This window comes from Danaus plexippus, chromosome 15 (genome assembly GCF_018135715.1).
Source record: "Danaus plexippus chromosome 15, MEX_DaPlex, whole genome shotgun sequence".
In the NCBI taxonomy this organism is placed as follows: Eukaryota; Metazoa; Arthropoda; class Insecta; order Lepidoptera; family Nymphalidae; genus Danaus; species Danaus plexippus.
In genome coordinates, this window is record NC_083547.1 from 1,115,344 (window position 1) to 1,134,432 (window position 19,089).

Genomic DNA, 19,089 nt, shown 5'->3' on the forward strand with positions numbered 1-19,089 from the left:
CTCATCGTTTTGAATTTTATTTTTGTTATTTAATTTTATTCAAACTAAAAATTTTCCTCAAACGGCAACGACTGCCCTAACCTTAGAGTCTCAATACAATGCATATCAAAATGCCATAAAAAAAAGCCGTGGTCATGAACCTGCGACGGTCATAAATATGAAGCTCGGCGCCAGGAGACATACAGTCAGTGCTCAACTCTCGTCCGATCGTCAGTTTCTGTGCAAGATGAAGGCATTTTTTATTTTTGTGGCCCTTTCCGTAATACACAGCACCAGAGCTGAAGAGGGTTTCTTACGTAAGTCATAAGTTTTTTATAGATCTATTATAATTAAACTATTACAAAATATAAATTAAAATGTAAGAATAATTGCGATAAGTTTATTATAAATATATATATATATATATATATATATATAACATAACATCAATAATATATATATATATATATATTATTGATGTTACGATTATTATGATTATTTGTAATATATAACTTTTAAAATTAAATTGTTTATATTTCTTTATCGAAATAAAATAAATAGAAATCTATGTGTCCCCCTTAACTAAAGATCTATAGACAAATGGCATCTCCCAAAAACATTCAATGGATGGACGACGAAAAATTTCAGTCCAATACAAAGAAAATGAAAAAAAATAACCATTGCTTCCAATGTCCACTATAGTAGCCACTTAACAGCTATTGTATAAGAACGAAGTGTTTCAGCGCCGGTCATAGCCTTAGAGAGAATGATGCTTATTCTCACGTACTTGTCGGGTTTATTTTCATCATAAAATAGTTATAATAAAACCTTTAATTTTAACTATTATTATAAAAGTTGAGAACATAAACACCTTAAACTCTGGAGTCATTTGAAATGTACTTTTCATTATGAATGTCAGTTGAATTACCATTTCAGTTGTATATAATGTTTTGTGAGTAAATTAATAATAACTTAATTGATTATTATCATTTATCTATATTAATTGTCAACAATACAACCATACAAGAAACTTAGTAGTTGGACAGTATTGATTATAATAGATCTGGTTTGAGCACTGCTTAGTTTTCGTCTTTTGTCTGTTCACTTAAAAAAAAAAAAGAGTAAAAGTTTCAAATTAAAAGCTGAAATATTTAAATAGATTTTATAATAACTGCTACCTATTCAAAATTTATAAAATTCTTAATTTTTTTTTAATTTATATTAATAATGGCTATAATAGTAACATTTGTGCCATTAGCTGCATTTAAAGCATAAATAATAAATAATAAATAGTCATTACGAACACTGAGCATTAAAAATTGATAGGACAGATGAAGCCGCGATAACTTAAATTTCCGTCTTTTAAATAACAAAACAAATAAGACTGATGTTCTGCATATATATAGTAATACTCGTACTTAAAGTCGACAACTCAACACTTACAGTTTTAACGTTTTTCATATGTATGTTCCAATCAAGTATTCATAGCTACGATTTCCCAACTACACCAAGCGACTATATTTACTTATTTTAAAAGAAACGAATAATATATGCAAAAAAAATAAACAGGGTGTCTAAAACTCAGCTCTATGAGTCATACGAATTGATACAAAAATGACGGTTAAGTCATTTTTCCCTCGTAAACGATACGATTGTTTTTTAAATAACCTGTATGTTATCCTTATTGGATTTTTTTTTTTTAAATCAGTGCGGTAATTTTTACGTGAACAAAAAAATCAACATTCAAATATCCTGACGAACTCTCAAAGTCGTAGGAATATTTATAGTATTATTTCTTGCGATATTCCAAGCTATGTTTTTATGTAAACCTGTTTAGTATTATTTGATGTATAGATTGTTTGTCCGCCAAAGATGGCCGGCGGGACACAATAGATGAGTAGATATAAGAATAATAATTTCACAACACGTAAGTATTTTCTCGGAATAAATTATTACTAATATGATCTGGATATGACTTTGAAATATATAACTTTGAGATACGGGTTCGTTGTTATTTTAATTAACGACTGGTGTTTCACGAGTACACAATTCAAATGGAAGGTTTTTGGATAGACATGTAATTTTATTATTTAATTTCCCGACGTTCGGATAACTTCACAGCAACCTTATGATCAGATGAGGTGAATGCCTGTCTGAAGCAATCAATCTAGTAGCATATCCGAAAAGGCTTAGTTTCATTTCAGTCGGTCATTATATTTATTTAATTGTGTCGATACTTCAAGTTTATACTTTGAGGATTTTTTAAGAATTATAAAAGATTTTTTGGCGTAATTCGACAAAATTTTTCATCCTACCAACAGTTCATCCGAGAAACAATATGGATGAAGTCTTTTGAAAAAAAAAAAACATTTAATCGAACTTAGTTGTATTTTATGTGAACATAAGCAACAAAACGATGAAAGACCGAATTTAACAGCACCTACTACTGAACAGTAAACATGTTTTTTTATCAGTAGTGTAAGAAACAATCAAAATTACTTTAATTCTATATAAATCTTCAAAATCATTATTAAGAATATCGATAGTTATTTTGTTTATTGATATTGTATTTCATTGCAGTTTAAACAATTACTAAGCCTTCCGTATCATCTATCATTCGTATTGAGACTTCGCCAGACGTTCTTTATGCAGTGCTCTGTAATTCAGGAACAAAAATAGGAGTCAAAAACAGATTGATGCTTATTCAAATTCAAGAGTCTGGTAGAACTTATTCAGTATCCCAAACATCCAATAAACTAACCTTTAGTTATAGCCTTTAAGGGGTAACAATTGACTAACACAGACTAACAAGTTTACAGATAAAAAGAAAACCGATTTATATATAAGAAATAAAGGAAAATGCATCATTAAATTACAATTAGAATTGATTATACGTGTGTAAGATACCTAACGTGTATTAATAGAATAGAAAATAATTAAAGTTAATTTATTATATGATAACGGAAAAATACATTTAAAAAAATTCTGTACTACACATATATGTATATATATAAACATATATATGTAGTACAGAATACTATTTATATATATATATATATATATATATATATAATCACAGAAATAATTGAAACAAGCATTTATAAGAAGGTTTGTCTTGTGTTTGTCTTGTCTTGTTTGTCTTCTCCAGGAATTAGTATTTTTATGACATATTTGTGTCAATAAAACTAAAGACAATTTTTAATATAGCCTACATCGCTCCTCCCTACATCAGCTATCTTCCAGTGACAATACCATCGAATCCGCCCAGCCGTTTCAAAAATTAACTGAGACAAACATACACACAGACAGAAACGCTGACGGACGTAGGACGTAGTTAGTATTAGCAACATTGTTGTAAAATCGATCGCTACACGACATGAATTTTTTAATACTTAGCTGTCATCAGTAGCTGATAACTTGGTATCTTTTTATCAAATTCATGATAAGTATATCGATTTATCGATTTAATTAACTTATATTAATAACATTCAACACTCCGTTTTTGCTATTTTGTATATAATTCGCTTTTACCTAAATCCCTACACTATAATCCGAAGTAAATTATTATAATTTGCTACCATAGATGCATTGTCTCGGCGGCATGCGTGTCTGTGACACAGAAATAGAATAAGTATTATATGCACAACAGAAATGCCACTTACCTTATAAACGGACGGATGGCCTTATGCTACAATCGTAATTTTGGTGTCTTCGGAGTCATTATGCGTACCACAAGTTTGTGTGACCACACTACATACGGCTCGTGTTCAGTTTTTAATTAATAAAACTTCTCACATTACAGTATTATACAGGTGTGTGATAAAATAGGAATGCACCGAATAGTATGATCCTTATGTCCATACAGTAAGAAATATTTACCAAAAAATATTTGTATTAAAAATTTCAATGTCACAATTGATATTATGACTCTCGGAAGTGTGATTAGAATTAATTTTATCGAAATGAGTAAGTGAATTAAACAACTCGTTTTAACTAAACAAAACTTACTCAGTATATTTAGCTCTATATAGAATTTATTTGTTAACTATCTGAATTTACAAGAGAATTACAGTATTAAAGACATTTATTCTACGAAGTCCTATGATTTTATATTAGTAAAGGAGATATTAATCAATTCTCAATAAAATTCCATGATTTATTGCCGTAATAAAATAAAGAGACGGACATTATTTTGACAACATACCGATACTAGCAACATTCTTTTTAATAAATCTATAAAAAAAGACTAGATTACGAAGAAGTCTATATAAATTTTCCTCATAATATTTACAAATTATTCAATTTTTTCCATGTCAAGAGCATTTCTTGTCGAGTCCCGGAAAATTTATGTCTGATTAAAATACTTATTTAATTTTTGTAATTATTTAGTCCCGGGATTGCTCAACAGCTTAATTTGCAGGACGAAATTCTCGCATACTAATGCAATATCTCCTCATATGCAGATGATGCTGTCATATACTTTTCTTATATTCAATCATAATTTCTCCTTTTTAAAATATTTTAAAATTAATATACCATTCCCTTACAACACAAAGCATTCAACTAAAATACATTTTTTGTCTATTTTCATTTATAATGCCAGAACATTTTAGAATTCAGCAATTTTTTTATTTCGTTGTTGATAATTTTACTTCAAAATTTAAAGAGCTGTATATAAACATGATACTTTTACGATATATGTATAATACATTTTATATAACACTTTCTAATAAACCCAATTAATTATTTCTTAGCCTCCTTCATCCACCCGTGCAATATAGATGATTCAAAATTCGCTGAATGCGTGAAAGAACAAATATTGGAATGTCTTCCGCACTTCACCAAGGGTATCCCGGAGTACGGCGTGCCTTCCATAGACCCAGTGGATCTCAACGACATCATCATAGACGGGAATGGACTCAAGCTGAAATTCACTGACGCTCAGATGCACGGCCTTAGCAAAATTGATCTGACCGGTTTTAAGTTAGTAACCTTTTTTGTATTTAAATTTCATATAAGAGCACGAAACCTCTCAGCATTCCATGGATTCACTGTTCTGGGTCCATAACGTTGCAGGAGAGGAGCTTCAACAGTTCCTGGGACTTACAATCCAGGTGTAGGTTTAGGGGCCCCTATTTAAAGCTCGCTTTACGTTCCACCGTTCAAGCTCCTCTCTACCAAGAAAGCAATATGGGATAAAAAAATTAAAGGATCCGAACCTACATCCTTTCAATATATTAGGTCCTAACCACTTCACAGACTGAGCTATCATGCACATAAACATATTCTTTCAGCTGGCAGTCACGTCTTATTGCTTCAAAGATTTTATTCAACGAAATCCTCATTAATTATTCATTAACAGTTAGTGAGTTAGTTAGTTACCAGACATACATTATATATATATATATATATATTATGTACGTATTATAATTGATTCATCAAAATAACAAAATATAAAACATAATATAGTGATATTATAATGAGTTTCATAATTAGTGTTGATTTAATTTTATTTATGTATGCGGTTGCGCTTTGTGGAAAATCGATTGCAATCAATAGATCTGATTCTTCGAAGACGCATTGTATGCAAATTAATTAGCAATCATGAAATGTAAATAACAAAAAAATATGCCGAAGATAACACAGAGTGATCTGTATGATAAGGTTTTTTAACTTTTTGTTGCATGTAGCCTGCAGCTGGGTGACAAGCAGGAATCATTTGAACTTAAAGTTAAAGGAAATTTAAGTTTAACAGCACAGTACCAAGCTGACGGTCAGATTTTAATACTCCCCATCAGAGGTCACGGCGACGCTTTGATTGACTGTGGTAAGCAACAAAAATTGCCAAAAACTATCCCTAACATTTAATTAATACGTAACTAAACACAGCTTTAATTTTGTACAATGAAAACTAATTTCCTAATGAAGATTTTATTAATAATATTTCGTTAAAAACAAACGAATTAAAAGAAAAACACAGACTGAATGAATAACGGAATCTCTACTAATTATCAAATACATGATATCCACACTAACATATTATGATTCAAATTAAACTGCAGTTAAATTAACACAACAATGTAACCAAATTCTTTTCAACACAATGTAAGGTGGTATGGATTATTCTAAACATAAACTAGAATTTAAGTTATAATAGTCAGTTAAATGAAATACACAACTATGTACGGTGATAAAACTAGTTTGCAACAGTTCCACGGAACAAGACAACAGCAGAACCATACTGTATAATCTCTTTAAATACGTTAGTATTTTGCAGACAATTTTCGGCATCTCGTTGTAATTTCTTTTCAATCTTACAATCTGTGAGAGATAAAATGTTTCATTTCATCATCATCATCATCATCAGTCTATCGAAGCCCACTGCTGAATAAAGGCCTCTTCTCACATTTTTCATTTGCTTTGTTTTAAATTATTAAATTCAATATATTTGTGTATTTTGACGTAAGTGTCGCTTGTTTTTTAAGACTCGAATATGTTAGGAAAGCTGCGAGTATGTTTTGATTACATTTTGCACAATATGGTGATTTACAGGTCCAACTTGAACTTGGTTATGGGTATAGATTTGTAAATAAAATTAACTCTTCTATAAATAAAATCTAAAATTAATAAATGTTATATAAAAAATTATATATACATAACGATTATTGAATTTAAATCGATAAATGTATATTAATTTAAATATATATACATAATATATTGATACACTATAACATTTATAATAATCAATGCAATTTCAACTCACATTTAACATTAACTTAACATCAAAATATATGAATAATATGTGATTAAGTATCTGTGAGCGGACACCATCACAGAAGTAATTAAGATAATATCGAGAGAACGTTATAAAACATGCGATTGTTAAATATCTGCAGACGGCATCGAAGTCCAAATCAACAGTAACCTGAGCCACGTGAAGGACGATAAGGGCACGCATTTCAAACTTGTGGCACCAAATTACAAGTACGACATCACAACAACGAAGATAGACCTCAAGAACTTGTTCGACGGGAACAAGCAACTCGGTAATCATAAATACACTTAAATACGATTTTTTCAAATACGATAGTGTTCTTACTAATTAAATCATGTTAAAGCCAGTTTTTACAATGAAATTACTATAACGGATAGTTATTTTAAATAAATATAGACATCAATCTTAGACTTCAAACAACAAGAGCCGCTCGTTAGACCTTTAAATAATATAAATTACCCGTGTTAAAAATTAACAAGCATGTTTTTTATTCGTATGTGTTATACCATTACAATTTACTCTTATTTTTAATAAGCCTGGCTTAGACCATAACATCAAAAGATAAATAACTAGATCATTACAGGCCGAAGAAACTTAATTTAATCACAGAGTGTGTTTTTAAAAAGGACATACAGTATGTATTTTAAAGACTTGTTTCAATCCTATTCTGTAAGCAGTTTGGTTCGTAATTACTCTTGTTTTTTTTAATTTTCTGTTAATCCATTATACTATGTATCACATTTAATCCTTTCACAGCTGAAACTACATTGAAATTCGCCAACGAGAACTGGCGGCAGTTGATGGACGACCTCGCACCGCCAGCTATCAAACAAATCGTCAAGACTATCATCAAGAGCATCAATAAATTCTTCTCGAAAGTAACTATTCAACAGATCATACACGGATATGATGAAAAACATTGATTTTTATTTAATATAAACCAGTTAAATGTCATTTATCTGTCAGTCGTAAATTATTATTATAAATTTAATAAAAATATTATATACGGACAATTGTTTTTACTTTACATTTTTATGAATAAACGGCAGATGGCAAATAAAACTTCAATAAAGTCAAGGTTGTGAAAGAAAATTATTTAATACATGCCTACATTAAAAAGAAGTCTTAGTTTATAACAATGTTTTGTCAGTTCAAAAAAACATAGCAATTTTATTCATAAAATTGATTATAAAATAATAAAGATACTGAAATTAAATAAATATCGATTCCCAGGTCGATGAAAATAAAAAAAAATGAAAGTGCTGCATAATTTTATAAAAAAAAAAAACACTTTTTATTAAAAAATATATATTTACTGAATCACAGTATTACATATTATCTATAACTCTATAAAATCATCAAGAGACAGTTAATGTAAAAATGCGAGCCTTATAAGAGAGACTCATTCATTGCCTCTGAACTGCGCTATCCTCGGAACTACAGCTGCTTAAGGTTGTGGATGTCAACGAGCGACTGCGAGTGCTAAAGGTTACTGGGGCTTCAGAAAAGGCGCTACTGTCTTGACGAGCAGGGCGCAGACCAAGCAATTGATACCATCCGCGCTTATAGCCCATAAAACCAATAAACACGAACACCAGAACGGCAACCCCAACCGCCGTCCCAATGAGACCAGCCTGGTACAAGGGATATGATTGATCTGGAAATGTGATGTCTATTAAAATTTTACAAATCATGAAGCGTAAATTCTCCATGGATTCGTTATGACTACCTCCAATGTACAGAGTTACTGTGTCCCTGGATTCAAGGACCTCCCCGTCGACAACTGCAGCACAGGTCCATTCACCGACATCTTCCTCTTGGACTGATATTATATTTAAGGAACAATCTCCCACATCGATGCTTCTGTTTGGTGTGAAGTAAAACCGATCCAGGATAGCTCTGTAATGTATTTGCTACAGTAATAGTTACTACAGTTTGCTACAGTAATAGTTAAATAGTAAAATTACTTGTTCTTTGTAACTGTCTCGTCGACACTTAGTCCTAGAAATTTTGGCGACAGGAATCTACAGTAATTCAAAGCTCTCCTGCCGTTAGCTGTATGACAATACAACGTGGCACTGTCTCCAACAGAGACAGAAACCCTCTGTTTGTTGGCAGCCAAGGGTCCAGTTACTCTGACCTGAACTTTGTCAGTCATTTCAATACCAGCAGTTCCACGAGGACCCATATAGCATTTCCAAATACCAGAATCCGATGAATTGGCGTGAGCAAAAGTGACACCACAGTCTCCTAAATCCAAACCCTGACCTGTATACCTGAAAGACATTTTTTTGTTTACTTTCCAGTATATCCAAAGAAATCTATTGACGGCATATTCCTATCTCAAACATATAACATATTCTAACTTCGATATATTTAAAAAATTCTTCATAAATTGAGGGACCCGACCAACATACTGCTAGATTAGGTTTTAAGCTATAAGATAAATATCCCTACCAAAACAACTGACCAGCACCCTCAGACGCCACAGGAGTAAACTGAGTCCCATTGGGGTGCTGGAACCAGCAATAGTTCAGGGATACTTCCGCGTGACAAGATATTGTAAAAGGAGAGTCGACCGTCACAAACACCGACATCAATTCTTTATCGTCAGCATTCGCAACCGCTGTAATTATTTGAATTTATATATTAGCTTTCACATAACAAATACTCGTCTAAAGCATGTGTTATGAACGTTACGTAGGACGACCCGACGTTGACCTTGGATACGCCTTACTTACAGTTAAGAGTTTTCGGTACTGGTACGCTTATTAGCGCCTGCATCGGCGTCTGTGGCTGCATCACTGTACCAACCAACATCTGAACCCCAACAGAACACCTCCACGATCCGTAGTCTTGCCTTTTTGGGCTTTCAATTGTCATCCCACACTGTTTGAGCGCGAACCCTTCACCATAGTAGCTATACATAAATAAATAATCTGAAGCCTCAGATACACTTTATATACAAAGTAGTGTACATAAAGTCTTTATACTTTATTTTATTCTACATTTTTATGATAATACTACAAGAGATATATGACTATCTCATCGTAATTTAAATACGATTTATGAAAAATTATCTGTGGTTCACGTTAGAAAAATATTCTAGATAAACCTAAAATTCTGATACGAGCTATTTATATTTTGTAGTATATAGATTATAACATTGTATCTTTAAAAATTGTCACAAAAAATATTTTTATATGTGATATGCATGTATGGTTGAAAAATAAGTAATAATATTACCCATAAGTTCAATGACAAACCAAAATACAAGGTTATTAGTGACTCGATAGGACGTATCGTTCCAAAAAATTTAACCTCATTGAATTCACATTTACAAGTGAGTACATTCGTATTTTACCTATGAGTTCCGTCGCTCAAACCGTCCACGACGTTGAATCCGTACATGTTGGACGCTTTCTGGAATCTGCAGAACGTTATTTCCTTATCGCTATTCAATATGTTGCAATACAAATGTATTTTTTTATTCGCATGCACATATCCGACATCCAGACGTTCGGCTATAACAATAATGGTCTTAAGGTAACGACCTCGTGGCGTGATACATGGAATGTTTTAAAATATCCTCTACTAATGATGACTCAATATCAGCATCTTAAAAAACTAAAGCCAGCTGATCATTCGACTTCTATACCAATATATGTACAGACAAAAAAAGTAACAGTTCACACATATAAAATTAAATAAAAGCTTTAACGTTAAAACCATCTTTAAATAAAGGAATTTCAAAATAAAAACACAAGTAATCCTTACTGTGGACTGTCACGTGTCGATTTGTTTGCAACTCGGAAACTTGTCCTGGTAAGCCCAAGTATACCTGCCAATTACCCTGGACCGCTCTGGTTGTTCGGTCCAAAGTTACACTACACTTTCCAGGTACCAATGAACTATCCGAAAACGGCTTAGCGACCACACAGTAGGAGTTGTCCAATGACGACAACTCGACTTTGGCCTGAGCCCCATCCTGGAGTGATATCGGAGGGGCGTCGTAACGTGTAGTATCCTCTGTTCACAAATGAATAAAATATTGCAGAATCTTTCCACAGGAAGTTAAAATTACCGAAGCTTTTGTAGATACCAAAATTTTTTATCTAAATGTAAATTTGTAAAATTCTCGGTGATATGAAAAAAAAATTCGTAAATTCGATAAAATTTTATATAAAAATAGTATGTAATTTATAAGGCAATGCGTACCAAGTACATGCAATTCACTCCATCCTGTCAAGGAGTTGTTCCCTCTGGTGGAACTGAGGCGCCATCTGCCTAGATCTTCGGATCTCACGTCTTTAATCCTGACACCACAACCGTCCGACCACCTCTCATACCTTTGAAAGTATTTGAAGCCACGTTTATGGATAATAATTACATTGAAATAAGTAATTTATCTTGATGTTGTAGGGAATTGTATGAATGTAAAATCTTAAACTCTGTTCCTATTACTAACTTGTCACTAGGAGGAGTATTGAATATATCAAACTCCTGACCTCTAGGGCTTCTCACGACGCATGATGATTGCCCCTCGACACTGGTTTTGAGCTTTATCAAAGCTTCGTTCCCTACAGCCACTTTCACCATTGGTGGCCATGCAAGGCCATTTTGGGCTATTAATTTATGTTCGAATTGAAGTTTGATCACATTTACCGTTTCCCCGATTAATAATACATCTAAAACACAATAAAGACTCAAAAACAGATATCCACGTGAAAGATTTACGAAAAAACCACTATAATATTACCACAGATTATTAAAAAGCCTAAAACAATTTTATATCCCATTAGAAAATAATGTATTTTTCGGTTACACAACAAACTAGACGCCAAGGATCATCCGACACAGCACACAACCATTGCTCGAGTTCAAACATTACATGTATCTATGTATAATATGACAATATAATGTATTTAAACAATCTTTGATATATTTTGTATAAAAGATTGATTAAATTTAAATCATTTTATCGGACTGTCGGTTTTTATTTTACAACAGTATAAAAATTTTGTTTTTAAATTCTATTTCAGATGTTCTGGTTTATTTCTGTTAACATTTCTTCCATATTTTTTTTCAGTAAGTATATAGTAGATAGCTTTTCAAACGATCTAAACAAGGTAGATAGCCAACAGATCAGTAACGTTAAAAAAGCTTAGATCTACGACAATTACCTAACCTTACGTTTAAATTGGCCTTTCCTCGTCTATGATTTTAGTAAAACCCTTTTGTCAAAGTTAAATGCAGGCGTCATAAAGATGTTAAAGTTGTGGCTCGGGCTCGCGCTAACGGCTGAGTCATCGGATATATTCAGGGATCGCAATAGTTTTGGGTTGAGTCTAAAAAGGCCTTCGGAGCTCTAAAACATCTGAGAGTTTCCAAGAGATACATCCTGGGGAAATCCCATGATGACGTCGTCACATCGCTCCCAAAAGACAAAGATGCCCCAGAGCTAGAGTCAAGGCTTCAATTCCACATCAGTTTATGGTAGGAGTACAAAGTAACAGAGTAGGGTTAGGATCAAGTAAGAAAGTCCAAGATACGGATATATTGAAGTCTTTTAGTCGGCAAGACGAGAATGATAAATATAAGATCCATGCAATGAGTTTAGAAATGCAGAACGAGTGGTTAGATATAGGACATTTTTGCATCCCATTAGCACTAAAATGGCGCTCCTTAATCCATGATTGGTGGCCAGCATTAATAAAATTCTATCTCAATGCGTTCCAAATGACTCTCCCAGATCAGAGTAATTTAGTAAGATGGGGTAAAGGTACCGAAAAGACTTGCTATGTCTGTGAGAAGGCAGTTGGAACTGCTAGGCATTTGTTAATCCGATGTAAGGAACTCCTGGATAGCGGTCAATACTCGCGTCGTACCGGTTCTAGAAATCATACGTGAAGCGGTTAGTCTTTCGGTAGTCAGAGTGCAAAGGGAAATAACCACAAACGAGCGATCAGTAGGTTTTGTGAGAGAGGACACTAGGACTATAAAATCAAACGTCAAGCCTTACTCCATTCTTAAAGCGACTTCGAATTGGATTATAATGATGGATACGTATAAGAAGCAATATAAAATCCCAGAGATATTTGTGCGTCGGCCTCCAGACCCGATATATTTTTATATTCGCGAATTTTAAAGTGCGTTGTCATGATAGAGTTTACGCTTCCTTGGGATATCAACATCCCCAAAGACCATACCATCAAGGTCAACAAATATTACGAGCTCACTAATGAACTCACTCGAAATAGGTTAGTCGTGGATTTATAGGCGATAGAAGTGGGAGCAAGAGGTGTAACGGCTAAATCTCTCTACAACCTACTAAAAGACTTGGGCCTGTGCAGAACTCACATCAATTCATTCTTGGAACGGACTTCGACGACAGCCCTAGTAGGTTCTTTTCAAATTTGGTTTGGTAGGGAGAGGAGCTTGTTAGTGGAGTTGAGCGTTTAACGCACGCTACATAGGGGCATCTTAAACCTACACCTGGGTCGCAAGTCCCAGGCACTGTTGAAGCTCCTCTCCTTGCAACGCGATGGACCTGGCACCCCGCACGGTGAATCCATTGAATGCTAAGAGGTTTCGTCTCTTACGTCAATAGAAGAAACGTTCGTTTAAGTATTTTGGAACCTAACAGTTATAAAGTAACTAGTTACCCAGGAGCATCTTCATTCCTCGAGATTGTTTCCGTCAAGAATTTACTAAATAAAAATAATTTAATTAAAATAAGGATATAAAGATGTGGACATCCGAACAAAACGGAATTATATCGCTTGTATAAGGTCCCAGATAATTTTAAAGATAAAAGATAAAGTTTCATAATGGCCAATTATCACTATAATTAATTGTGATAAAATTGTTTAAATCCAGATAAAACGGTTCTTACTATTAATATTAGTTAGCTGTCGCTGAAATCAGATATACGGAGTTTATGTTATACTAGCCGTTAAGGTCACACTGATTAAAATATTACATACGCTATCGTTATTCGTCATAATAGCCAACAACGTTTCTGCTGAAATTAGCTTGTAGTCAACTGAAATATTGCTCAAATCTGTAGCAATGTTTCCATTGGTTGTAAATGTAAGCGCATCAACGGTGATTGGTGTAGATGGAACACAGTCACAAACATAGAAAGTTGTTAGCCAATTAGTATTTAGCTTTAAGCATCATTAAATTGAACACAAATAGTATATTTTCCTGCATATAACATTATTTTACTGCAAATTCTTTAATATCTAGACATCTTAAGTTGCATTACCACTAAAGAGATACAAATATGCTCTGTAATCATATCATGTGCTAAATGTCAAGCAGAGTTTAACAAGAAGGTTTATTACAATAAAAGGCGAGCCTTTTAAGTACCTACTTTTTATTTTACAATTGTAGAAGTAAAGTTGTAGTTGTAACACGTGAGTGGATGTATTAGACGTCATAAATAAGATATTGTATAATGTTATTTTATATAACATTAGGTATAGGGTCTGAATACGAGCTTCTTGGTACTAGTTTTGATAATGACTCACTTCACTCACTTTAAAGCTAATATAGAACCAAGAACCCGAATGCCTCAATATCTGACATCGGTTTAAAAAAGCTCTAAATAATCAGAACACAGCTTCTCTATTCTGACAAACCACTTTTTAGGAATTACGTCGAAAGCTCATTGGTATGTTTACTAAGCTAAAGTATGGAACAAAGTTGTTGATCCTCGGGATAAGATCGAAAATGGCTGAATACCTTTTTACTTTAAGATTACTGTAACCACCCAGAAGCCCTCTTACTATTGGCGTCCGGGGTTCAAGGCGTCATAAAGTTTAGAAATTGTTTTGATTGAAATAATGATATAGAGGGTGCTGGAGTCCTATACAAATGGAAAATTCTAAGCCGACACTTTTTGATCACTTGATCCATTGAACCCCCCCCCCCCATTCTACGCGTTTATCTTACCGATAACGAGCCACATTTTTGACTTCTAATAATTATGATCTTATCAATACCAGTATTTTGACATTGACATTGAACGCATCTGACATTTAAACGGAATGCGTTTGACATTGGAAGCACGTGTTACTAATCTCTACACTCAACATAAATTGTGTTTTAATTTAAACTCAACTCGAGTTAACCTTTCGAGGTTGAATTTCAAACACCTTGAACTTGGGATACCTGTTTTATGCACTCGATGGTTAGATGTCGTCACGAAACAAAAAATAGAATATGAATTTTTTTTTTTGCTTTCGTACATGAGATCCTAATTAAAAGATAACCAACATAAAATAAACGTCATCAATAACTAACAGCCGCGTTTTATAAGTTTCTAATCGTTTTACCGTAACTAATTGTTTCTTAACTTTTTTCTACTCTTATTCATAGACAACAGAATGATTCGTGGCACCCTCATCTCTGTCCTCAAAATCAAGGTTAGTTGTTGCGGGACACAGCTTTAGTAAGATAACGGGTGGTGGGAAAGTCCATCTCGTACCAGAACATCCAGGAGTCTACTACCACTGGAAATTCAATACTCTGCTGTTACAGATGTTTGTATTGACACTCTAGCAAAAGTTTTTTAATAACAGCAACCTCATCGAAACAACATTAAAAATAAAATCTAAGACTTACGCGAGCATTCATTTAAATGAAACTAACATTTTTCCGAATTATACTACGTGTAATTTTTTTTTTAAACTACATACTCCCGACGTTTTGGTTACTTTGCAGCCACCGTGATCACGGGCAGACCAGATGTGTGAAAAATATTAGTTTCATTGAAACAACATAAAAAAGTTCTTAACCGTCTATACTGTACTGAAGTTAACATTCAGATTTCAATTGATCTCCAGATTTTTTCTTACGTTAGCTAAGTCCGACTCATTCAAATATAACTTAAGCACCATGGAAAATTTAAATATAAATTAAAAAGCGACTTCGAACATCCAAAGATGATCTTAATGGGTGATAGAGTTAACTCGACCAGGGAGGTGCAACCCTTTCACTGCGTTTCCTCCGATGAGTGAGAGAGCCAGTTACCCGTTCCCCCTTCCTCGACAATCAAGGTCGGCAACGCATCCGCAACATCTCTCATGTTGAAGAAGTCTTTGGGCGACGGTGACTACCTTCCATCAAGCAGGCCATCTGCTGGTTTGCAGTCTTTAATATAAAAGAAATACATAATGCGACGAGATAACCAGCATCCGAGCAGAAAACAGAATTTGAGAAATCACAGAATAAAAAAATGACGTACATAAGAATGTAGGAATAAAACGATCGACTGAGGCCATGTATGTAGTATGTGCATACGGTACAGATGTCAAAAAAAAAAAATTAAAATTTTGTCCGGTTGTTTGTTCCTACCAAGCTTTGAAAGGACGGACAGATTTTGATGGAACTTCCACTGACACTTTTAGAGATTTAGTTCATTTGTATTAACAAACCATTTAAAAAAAAAAAATTACTTGTCCCGGTGGAGGGCTTCTGAAGCTATTCGATAATCATTATTATAATACCACAACAAACACTGCCTCGTATGCATATGTTGTGAAGACATAGGCTGAAACTAACCGGGTCGTGCAAAAAAACAGAAAATCTTAGAACAGGAGACAATAAACAAAAATAGACACAAAGAAACTATTTCTGGTGAATAAAACAATATCAGCAAACAAAAATAAATGCTAGTTATCTATGTTCCAGACGCGTTAAGCTCATCCGGGACATATTCAATTTATTTTTACTTACAAAATTAACAAATTTCCTTTCAAATGATCACATAAAAAAAAAAATTACAACACATTTCTTTCATTGAGCATTTGAGGTGAAATAAATAAAATGACATCGAATTTACCAAAACCTCTATAACTGGTTAGACATTTACACATACGGCTACACGGACACACCACAATCAGTCGGACTTCGTATTAACAACTAATTTCTCCATAGTCCTAGTTTTCATTGGCAGGTATGGTATGACATCATCGGCTTCCTTCATTTGATAAACGTTCAACTGCAACAAAAACAAAATGCCATCAAAATTATATAATTTTTCCACACATATTCACTATAAGCATATTTTGGCTGAATCGTCTACCAAATTGGTTCAAAATAATAGAGAGGTAAGTATTTTTTCATTTACTTCATGGACCACAAGCAATTTTATAGCCTTGTGTTACACCTGAAAGTCAGATTCCACGGACCTAACCTAAAACAACTTTTCATACAACATAATATAAAACCTTATTGTAACGGCAAAAAAAATTTAAATCCTGGCTGAGCTCAATAATCTACCAAAAAAAAAAAATGTATTCTTACAGATGTCACCATTAAATAAGCTTAAATAAAGATTATTTTTCATACTTTTATTTCATGAGATCTCGCCTCCCTGAGGGTGTATTCTCTAAGGACATAATCTGAATTTAACATGTGAAACATTCTCGTTTCCTGAGCTCGGACCAACACTTCATCCACTCGGAGGAAATGTCTTAGAAGGACATACCAGCATGTTGGCATCACTCTCTGAAAATTTACCAAATGGTGTCAATAGAACTTAGTTTCTGAGACTTATAAGGAGCTTAAGATAGAAATAAAAATGACATCTTTATGATGAAAAGATTTAAGTGTATTTAACTATTTGACAAATTCTTTGAGTGTTACTTGTCACTTACGATTTTAACGGACAGCTTTGAAATACCATGATCGTGCAGTTCATCCTCAAACAGGGTGAGATCGTGATAGAAGAGTATCTGATCCCTGCGTTTCAAAAGCTCTATGTTGATCATCTCATCGGTTGGTTGGATGATGATGTCGTCCGACAAGGTTCCTTTGTAATCTGTCGAAAATGTCCAGTCAAAAGTTTTCTTAGCCTTCTCTGCATCAGGTCTGAAATAGATATATACAGAAATATTTTTTAACCATCTAACAATTTCCCATACAGATTCAAATATATCAGGAATGTTGTTAATGTGGGTGATGTTTATTACTTGTTAACACAAAGAGTACAGTAACTTTTTTTTAAAGCAAGCATACTTTCTTCTGCATTAAGTATAATTAAAGATTATATTTAAAAATGGAATGCTATTAACTAAAATAAGTTTATTATGTCGAAAAAGGAATATAAATATTTGTATATAATATCATAACAAACCTAGCCTCTTGCCAAGCCTCCGCACAAGCCACTTCAATAGCCTCAGTACGACAGGATACTCTACGTAAAGCATCCAGAGGCTCAAAATGTATCCTGCTTCCATGCTTGTGTGACAAAGACAGAATATTCTTAGGAAATACCATATCTGGAAAGTGTGGAATGCTTAACTGTTTACAGTATCTGGAAATGGAAAATATTTATATAGGATATAATGAGTATGATACGTTTTAAATTGCAAGGTATACAACCTACTCACATACAAAACTGACAGAACTGATCGTCATCTCGCTCGCAAACAACTTTGGTGGAACATACACTGGGCAAAATACAGCTTATGTTGTACGATATGTGCCACGGTCCAAAATCTATAGATTTTGCATTAACAGTATAACGACCAGCATCAACCGAGTCGTCCTGAAAGAGTTTATAAAATAAAATATAAAAAAATATAGGTAACTGATAAAATACTCTTTATATTATTAATTACCGTAACTTCAAGCATCTTGAAATAACACCGTGTTATAAGTATTCGCGATTCCGTTTAATAGTTTTTAATATTATTATAATTTTTTCATTAACTCATCAGCACTATATATAATAAATAAATGCTAAACACAAAATGAAAATAGCATATAACCAATTTTGTTGATCTGTAAGTGTACTCTCTTCAGAAGTGACAGCTGTATTATGAATGAGACAGACAAAACAAAAAATGTTGTCATTTATATAAATTAATATTTTATGCTCTAGAATCTAGATATTTGAAAATATAAAATTGACACTTATCTATAAATGACTAATATTATCTTACTTAGTAGGAATATTGAAATGATTCCTTTTTAATATCTTAAGTTTTTCTAAATTCACCCGATATTTTTATTTAAGTATACATAAATGTGTACAGCAAAGCTTATAACCAACCATAATTTAAAAAAACACTGTAGAAATTAAAATACTAATAGATATATTGGTTAACATTATAACTTTCTTATTCTTTTAATACAAGTACTAAAATTTTTAAAAGTAAAATATTATAATTTTTTGTTATAAAATTGTTTGTATTAAAAATATGGTAATATAAAAGCTAAACAGTAATTATTTATAATTAAGTAATATTTAGTATAGAAAAGAAAATATTTTGAAATAATAAACAGTAACCAGTCTAACTCTAATATAATTTAATTAAATA

General features: G+C 32.9%; 3 protein-coding genes across 5 annotated transcripts; 1 reads left to right on the plus strand and 2 right to left on the minus strand.

Annotated features, from left to right (window-relative positions):
* Nucleotides 1-135: 135 nt before the first annotated feature.
* On the plus strand, nt 136-7,767 carry LOC116766412 (circadian clock-controlled protein daywake-like). Its single transcript, XM_061522808.1, has 5 exons — nt 136-296; nt 4,734-4,962; nt 5,670-5,806; nt 6,876-7,025; nt 7,511-7,767. Exons 1-5 carry the CDS (start codon nt 158-160, stop codon nt 7,675-7,677), a joined length of 822 nt encoding a protein of 273 aa, XP_061378792.1. The 5' UTR covers nt 136-157; the 3' UTR covers nt 7,678-7,767.
* A 278-nt stretch (nt 7,768-8,045) lies between these two features.
* Nucleotides 8,046-15,916, minus strand: LOC116778674 (uncharacterized). Of its 3 annotated transcripts, none has more exons than XM_061522805.1 (10): nt 15,794-15,916; nt 11,223-11,442; nt 10,973-11,103; nt 10,532-10,783; nt 10,119-10,278; nt 9,496-9,674; nt 9,212-9,380; nt 8,722-9,030; nt 8,484-8,653; nt 8,046-8,411 (listed from the first exon to the last, which is right to left on the minus strand). In XM_061522805.1, the coding sequence occupies exons 1-10, from the start codon at nt 15,846-15,848 to the stop codon at nt 8,161-8,163; spliced, it is 1,896 nt and encodes a 631-aa protein (XP_061378789.1). In that variant the 5' UTR covers nt 15,849-15,916; the 3' UTR covers nt 8,046-8,160. The 3 variants fall into 3 exon arrangements, with proteins under 3 accessions (XP_061378789.1, XP_061378790.1, XP_061378791.1); XM_061522806.1 differs by lacking the exon at nt 15,794-15,916 and adding an exon at nt 11,514-13,299; XM_061522807.1 differs by lacking the exon at nt 15,794-15,916 and adding an exon at nt 11,938-13,296.
* Nucleotides 15,917-16,428: 512 nt separating this feature from the next.
* LOC116766316 (TIP41-like protein) lies at nt 16,429-18,569 on the minus strand. The gene is made up of 6 exons (XM_032656138.2): nt 18,388-18,569; nt 18,157-18,314; nt 17,901-18,080; nt 17,422-17,635; nt 17,114-17,272; nt 16,429-16,763 (listed from the first exon to the last, which is right to left on the minus strand). The coding sequence occupies exons 1-6, from the start codon at nt 18,400-18,402 to the stop codon at nt 16,662-16,664; spliced, it is 828 nt and encodes a 275-aa protein (XP_032512029.2). The 5' UTR covers nt 18,403-18,569; the 3' UTR covers nt 16,429-16,661.
* Nucleotides 18,570-19,089: the final 520 nt, after the last annotated feature.

Bases quoted from the DNA above. Each gene is read 5' to 3' on its own strand.
- LOC116766412 (XM_061522808.1), top strand. From the start codon at position 158: ATGAAGCTCGGCGCCAGGAGACATACAGTCAGTGCTCAACTCTCGTCC. The intron at 4,963-5,669 runs GTTAGTAACCTT...TGTTGCATGTAG, and splicing joins ATTGATCTGACCGGTTTTAA to CCTGCAGCTGGGTGACAAGC. The intron at 7,026-7,510 runs GTAATCATAAAT...ATCCTTTCACAG, and splicing joins CGACGGGAACAAGCAACTCG to CTGAAACTACATTGAAATTC.
- LOC116778674 (XM_061522805.1), bottom strand. From the start codon at position 15,848: ATGAGAGATGTTGCGGATGCGTTGCCGACCTTGATTGTCGAGGAAGGG. The intron at 10,279-10,531 runs GTAAGGATTACT...TTATTGTTATAG, and splicing joins TCGACACGTGACAGTCCACA to CCGAACGTCTGGATGTCGGA. The intron at 9,675-10,118 runs GTAAAATACGAA...ATTTATGTATAG, and splicing joins TTGAGCGACGGAACTCATAG to CTACTATGGTGAAGGGTTCG.
- LOC116766316 (XM_032656138.2), bottom strand. The intron at 17,636-17,900 runs GTTTGTTATGAT...TATCTATTTCAG, and splicing joins GAGGCTTGGCAAGAGGCTAG to ACCTGATGCAGAGAAGGCTA. The intron at 17,273-17,421 runs GTAAGTGACAAG...GTAAATTTTCAG, and splicing joins CAAAGCTGTCCGTTAAAATC to AGAGTGATGCCAACATGCTG.